This window comes from Trachymyrmex cornetzi, unplaced genomic scaffold (genome assembly GCF_001594075.2).
Source record: "Trachymyrmex cornetzi isolate Tcor2-1 unplaced genomic scaffold, Tcor1.1 scaffold23, whole genome shotgun sequence".
Classification (NCBI taxonomy): Eukaryota; Metazoa; Arthropoda; class Insecta; order Hymenoptera; family Formicidae; genus Trachymyrmex; species Trachymyrmex cornetzi.
The window spans coordinates 1,521,615-1,528,878 of NW_017296956.1; the positions used below are offsets into that span (position 1 = coordinate 1,521,615).

At 30.5% G+C, this 7,264-nt stretch overlaps 1 protein-coding gene across 1 annotated transcript; it reads right to left on the minus strand.

Moving 5' to 3' along the window:
• Positions 1–4,573: 4,573 nt before the first annotated feature.
• LOC108760857 (dehydrodolichyl diphosphate synthase complex subunit DHDDS) lies at positions 4,574–6,605 on the minus strand. Its single transcript, XM_018507110.1, has 5 exons — positions 6,397–6,605; positions 6,162–6,323; positions 5,925–6,073; positions 4,879–5,063; positions 4,574–4,783 (listed from the first exon to the last, which is right to left on the minus strand). The coding sequence occupies exons 1-5, from the start codon at positions 6,555–6,557 to the stop codon at positions 4,574–4,576; spliced, it is 867 nt and encodes a 288-aa protein (XP_018362612.1). The 5' UTR covers positions 6,558–6,605.
• Positions 6,606–7,264: the final 659 nt, after the last annotated feature.

Consider the following 7,264-nt stretch of genomic DNA (forward strand, 5'->3'; position numbering starts at 1 on the left):
GAATATCTTTGGTAGTTTGGAACTTGCAGACAAAAAAGTTTCTGCAAGGAGTTTCAGGGGCTAATATTGTGACAGGAGAATAATCTCTTACTGGGTCAACTGTTTCAAATTTTCTTGAAAGGAATACTAATTTACATCGGTCTTCTGGCAAGATAGATTATGTGATTTCCAACACGGTGACTAAATTGGAAGATCAGGAACTGACAAATTTATTAATTCACATTTTAAAAAGCAAATAGTATCTTTCAGCAAATTTCCAATGTAGAAATCGAATCAGGAGAGCAAAAAATATTTGAATTCGCAAAATTTAATAATTAGTCAAATAATTAGTCAAATAAAATATAATAGAAAACATAATAAAAAATATTAAACTCTCTTATTAATAATAAAATTCCACTCAAACGGCAGTTCATGATAGAATTAAAAATATCTTATAGGGAAAAAAATATTTACAACAATAATACAATCTTATTGCATAAGTAGGTAATAAAAGTTTTAAGCATTTTATTATTCGTAACAAAAAAAATATGAAGTCTCAAACTAATTTTCTGTTTCAAATTTTCTATCTTTTCATTAATTAGCAATCCATTAGTAGTTTCAAATGACTATTTTGATTTAAATTTTGATAAACTTGATAATTACTTTTCGTTACATTGGTTCCCTTGATAGTTTCTTGAACAAGTCAACCTATTATATACAATAATTATATTAAATCAAATATTGTGTTATACGAACTTTCTGTGTCGAATCACGAGTAATATAATTTTACGAAAATGCAAAATTGCGTATTAACGGTAATAAGATTAGTAACACTTGAAAGATATGCCATTTCTGTATGTAGCTGCAAATAGAAGTTATTTAGAGTATTATCTGTGATTCAGTGCATTTATTAAAATACTATATATATATATATATACATGTATATATATACATTTTTATCAAGCTAACATAAATATTCTAGTGGTCGGACATTTAGGAGCTAATCTTTATTAAAAATATGAGTTTTTTTTTATCAAAATAGTGTAATCTTTGTATTTTTTATACGCATAATAAAGATTACGCTTTAAATAAAAGAAATTAAAAAATTAACGATTATAAATTTGTAATTAATAAAATATTTGCAAATACCTTCATACATGTGTATGTACCAATGTCCGGACAGCCTAAAAAGTTTCCCAAAATCCGGACATAACTTGTTCCAATATACGACCGCGATATGATCAGTTTGCTGATATTAGGAACGTATTTAAAAAACACAAATTATAATAAAATTAGTAATTTTATGTTTATTTAAGTGAATTAATAAACAATGTTTTCTTTTCGAATATATACTTTATTTATCTATATAAGCTTGCAAAGATGTTGATAATAATTAGAAAGTATTAAGAAAATTATTTTAAATTGCGGAGAGATATGCCTATATTTTGTATTTATTGACAAATTATCGAAAACAAACTGATTGATGATTGGATTGTTATAGTGATTTTTAATATTACTGCAAGTATTTAATTTTTTTGCTATTTGATGCTATTCTTATAGATTGCCAGAGAGTTTTCAGGAAATATACATTCATTACGCGAATGTGTGTTACGCATACTCGCACGGATGTGAACAAAAAAGCCAGGACGGAGCAAACAAACTATCAGCTACTAGGAAAGTCGGAAAACAGACTTTTCATTCCCGTGCAGCAAGCGCGAGGAAATATGTACGAGAGTACAGCTTTGAATTCGGCGCTCGACTATCACTTGCAGACGCGTAACTGCACCTGTTTTTGACGCATTTGTGTTTTCGAACAGCTGTAATAATTGCAACCAAAATTCATCGCAATATTACATTGTTCATAATATTTAATTTTAACTTACTTGCTAATTGAACAAAAGTTGTGTGTTTTACAAACGCTTTTGCAAAATTTACTTTATCAATACAGCAATGCGTCCACTGTTTTCCGTGCCCACATTGCAACAAATAATAGAAAACAAATAATATGATAAATATCGAATATACGTATATTAAATAATGTTAAAATAAAATAAAGTAAAGAAGCTAATCACGTACACAATTTAAAAACATGAATTTTTATAAAATATTTTTTTTTTCTTCAGTATTATTTATAGGGTATTGTATAATATACATATCTTTTTCATAAAATTTTTACATTATTTACTTTTCACAACATTTGAGAGATTTATCTATAAAATTATTTGCGTACGTTTTATAAACAATAATAATATTATAGAATTTGCCTCTAATAAATCATTTAAGTCTCCTAATGGACAATTAAATAAAAATATAAGCAAAAGGAACACGGAATAAGAGTTTTAAACCTGTCAGCAACCGTATATATCAGAATATGGTTTCCGAGATTAAAATCCGTTACTCTTTATTCATATTTCAATAAAAGTACTGTTTGTACTTTTTATTGGGTCCTAAGCTTAAAACTATCTATGTGGCAATAAATTACTCTTAATATTAATTTTGTTTAAGATTTTCACTTCAACGTCAACTTTATATTTTTTAAAATTTTTCCATAAGTACTATTTAATATTTTTTTCTAATAATTTTTAATTTTATTTATTGATTAATTTTTGTACACTCTTCTCGAACGGGACATGTACAACTTTGTTGTTTTCGCACGAAAGTTAAAACCTGAAGCAAAAATTTCTTGAAACGATGTTGAAAATAAATAAGGCCCGACTCGTCCCGCGACTGTGAAGTCCTGCTCCGCTTTAATTATCGAGGGTGTGTATCCGGGAACATCCTGCGGTGATGAACGGCGCTGCGGCTCCATAAAAAGCGCGAGCGTTCCAGAATCGTTCTACCGTGAGCTATAATTCATGGATGGGAAAAAACAGTATCGGAAAAAAGTGTGCTGGAGAGGGAGAAAGAGAGCGGGTCGGGAAAAGTTGCAGTCTCCGCGCCGAAACTGACGACGCGTATTCTCTCTTCGCGGGTACGCGCTATCTTCCTCCCGCACTGACGCCATTGTACTCGAGGGTCGTGCATGCCGCTTTGGCATAACAACGTACATTGTACTTCCGAACAATGCTATCCTTCTGTCAGCCTGTACAGCTAACCCCTCTCTCACCCCGCATCGTCGTCACTTCCCCGCCTTATCGCGTGGCGGGCGCTCATCCTTTTTTTTTTCGAACCGGGCTTTTTGAAGGAATAAACGATGCCACGATCGACAGTTAAGGAGGGTGCGAAGAGCCCATGTCATTTCAAATAAGCACCATAAAATCGAAAAATTAATGAGTTAACATTGGAAACTATTTCCTTGTTTTTTGAGAACTTTCACGATTCAATACAATTTTCTTCGGATTATTTATTCCCTAAGAATATTTTTAACTATGATATTTTATTTCTTGTGTAAAACTCAAAACAATTTAAAGTTATTTTTTATTTTTAAAGAAGGAGAAGAAGAGAAGAATCTCTCTCTCTCTCTCTCTCTCTCTCTCTCTCTCTCTCTTCAGTTATTATAACTTAAATTAACACAATTAAATGTACAATGGAATAGTATAAAATGGAATAGTATGTAAAATTATTTGGACGTGAAATAATGAATTAAGAAGAATGTGCCGAAAAAAATGGCTACCTCTCTAAGAGAGTCCCTATAAGAGAGTCGCATTAATCTTGTATAAATTTTCATTGGCTTTAAAGTAAAATCGTGGAACCAACCATCGATGCTATTATATCCCCATTTCGAGTATCGTGAACGCGGTGAGATTTAGATTTTAGAAATTGTGAGAATAGAATTTACGTTAAATTATATAATATTGACAAGAGAGTAGAATTTATGTAAAATTACAAAATATTGATAGAAGTAGATCTGTTTTCTATATGAATTAGTTTTACACTTTTGGAACTGAAATAGTGATGATACGAAACAGTAATGAAATAACACTTCCATTTAATAATACTTTTATTTTACAATAAAATGTTTTGCCTTCGTCAAACTGCTATATACTGGTAATTTGAAACGCCCATTTTGACAATTATAGGATTGATGATAAGATTAGAATATCACTTTCGACGCTTTCCTATCACATCTGTATCTTGTATATCTGTATCTTTTATATATCTTTAATTCGAAATCTTTATAATAATGTATAGGCTTACCTATTTATAATTTTGAAAATAATTTCACCACTTTATTAATCAAAGTTTCTATCATGACTCTATGCTGTATAGAGTCTAGAGTCCTTCTCTAATAGAGTCCCTGTTAGACGCCATTTTACTTCAGATTGACGCGACTCTCTTATAGGGACTCTATACTCTAACATTAGCGATGCTAAACGACGATGAGCAGCAGCTGCTCATTCAAAAACTCGCTCTACGACGCAGAATTTTAAACATTATTTTACAATTACAACATTATCTTGAAGAAAAACTTTCTTTTATATTTTTCTTAAAGTAAGTTTTAAGACTGTCTTAAACAAAAGTATAAACTGTCCAAATTCACGTTACAAAAATGTTACAATTTAAGTTGTTAAGAAGGTTCTTGCGCTACTTCCTAGTCAATAGACAGTTTATTTATAATAATACGTAAAACAATTAAAATAATGGAATAAAAAAATTATATTTTTTCGATTGCCATGTCACGTTTGTTATACAACTTATCAAGAAACATGGATACTCTAGTATTATGCATAATTCGTTTCAAATTTTTTCTATTTTTCTGCAAGTAAGGATAACAACTCTGATAATAAAAAATTGCGCTAAGTAAATTCCATGGACTGAATTCAGGCCACAATACTTCGGTAAAGTAGATACAGGTATGGGAAATCTAAAAGAAATTTAGGTAAAATTTTGAAATGCACAATTCTGCTTTGATTACAAGGAGATAGATTCAAATCACAAAAATTAAGTACGTTTTCTTACTTGCCACATAAGAAAATCGCTAAGTCGAGTTTCTCCGGAAGTACGAATTAATAAATCTGGATTTGGAGACTTGTAAGTGTACAAACAATCAGTAATCAGATCTTCGTTAATATCTTCAGGTAAAATATCAGCATCCTTTACACCTTGTACTATATCCCTAATTGCATGAGTAATTTCATCCCTTGCTATAGCGATATTAAAAAATATAAAAATTATGCACGTGTGTATGTGTAGGTATTTTTAAATTATATAAAATATTAAATATTTATTTATAAAGAATTTTACAAAGGCAAATATTTATTTATATATACGTCACGAAACTAATTGTCCAGAGAGTACACCGATATATCAATGATTTTTTTAAATCGGTTTAAGCTGTACTCTGGAAGCATAAGCTGTTATCACTATTGCATCATTCTATCTTAATTGTTTATGAGACATAAAACAAGAGAATGACATAAAACAGAATGATGCAATAATGCTGATAGCACACTCCATGAACGCAGGCTTAGTGTAATATATAAACAATATTAAGAATCTTTATTTTAGACCGCATATGTGAGAAACACAATCAATACTAGAAAAATGCCTATTACAGTCAAAGCTGAATTTTCATTGCTTTAAATAATTCAATCTTGAATTACTAATATACACTATATATGTACTTGCATATATACCATATTGTAATCTTTTTAAAACTACGCGTCGAATTGTTTTTCCGGATTATAAACGCAATTAAAACTACTCTAGTAATCGCGAATTAAATTGACTAGCAATTTAATAATTTGATGCAAACATCATATTATAAAGATGTTAATATGTTGAAACTGTTAATAAATTTATTGCGATTACTAGAGTAGTTTTAATTGCGTTTATGGTCCGGAAAAACAATTCGGCGCGCAGTTCTAAAAAGACTACCATATGATATATATGCAAGTATATAGTAATTCAAGATGGAATTATTTAAAGCAATGAAGATCCAGCTTCAACTGTAATATATAAGATCAAGTATAAACATAAATATGGTTCATTGTAATTTTACTTACATGTATAAGCAGCAGCAATATTTAAAAACATTCTATTATTTTCCCTAGTAAAAATCATAGTTTTAGCAATTATTTTGCGTAGATCTTCTGGTATCAGAGAAAAATTACCAATCACGCGAATACACACTCCAATATCCTTCAATTTCTTCCTAGAAATTGTTTATATAAAATAATAACAAAATCTATATTGTGCTGGGATGTGATACCGGATTTAAAAAATTTTAATGTTACACATACTTCTCATCTAAGAGACGGTTGAACATCTTCCTGGCAAGGTCCATGAGATCATCAACTTCTTCTTTACTACGTTTAAAATTCTCTATACTAAATGCATAAATTGTAATTTCTACAATACCGAGATCCATGCATGCTTTTAATATCTCAATTAATGTCTCCAACCTATCGCAAATAAAATATGAGACAAATGAACAACGGACCAGTATATCTGCAAATTCTCTTTAGAAATACATACCCTTTTGAGTGTCCCTCTTTTTTTCTCAAGTTATGTTTATTCGCATAACGTCTGTTACCATCCATGATAAGCGCCACGTGTTTAGGCACTTCGCCAGTCTTAATAACCCTTAAAGCCACGGATTGAAACCAATTCAAAATGCGTTCCTTTAGCCACGACATCGTATTTTAAATTTCACATTCGAGCGTACGAAAATGTACAATCTGCGCTTGACTTTTCAATGTTCCAAAAGTTTCTGTCGCATTCACTATCCAATACTTCTGTCACATTCACTATCTATACTATTCAACATACGTTCGACGAACACAATATATACAGTACTCATTAACACGATAAAAAGAAGATATCAACTGTTACTTAACGTCTAACCTTCAAATCGTAATTTAAAAAATTAGTTACACGTTTATACGTTACAGTACCGTTTTCAAATTACTTCCGTACATTTCCGCACTTTAATTATTCGCTTTATCTACACGTTAATTCGAACATATTATCTATGATTTTAAAGAATCGCAAAAAAAAATTTTTGCAATTTTTCCGCGATCTTTTTTATTTTTTTTTTCCAAGGTTACAAAAGTCCCTTGGAAAAATTTACACGGTTCGTAAAACCTGCCACATTTGTTTTTCAGTTCTTTCCGTAAAAAAATAATTGCCTATAGAATACAACCGAAAGCGGGGTAATTTCTCTCTCTTTCTCTCTCTTTCTCTCTCTTTCTCTCTCCCCCCCCCCTTCTCCTTCATGTACAGTGGAATAGCAAAATTATTTGGACGTGAAATGAATTAAGAAGAATGTGCTGGAAAAAAATGACTACTTCTTTGACATTAGCAATGCTAAACGACGATGAGCAGCAGCTGCTCACTCAAAAAC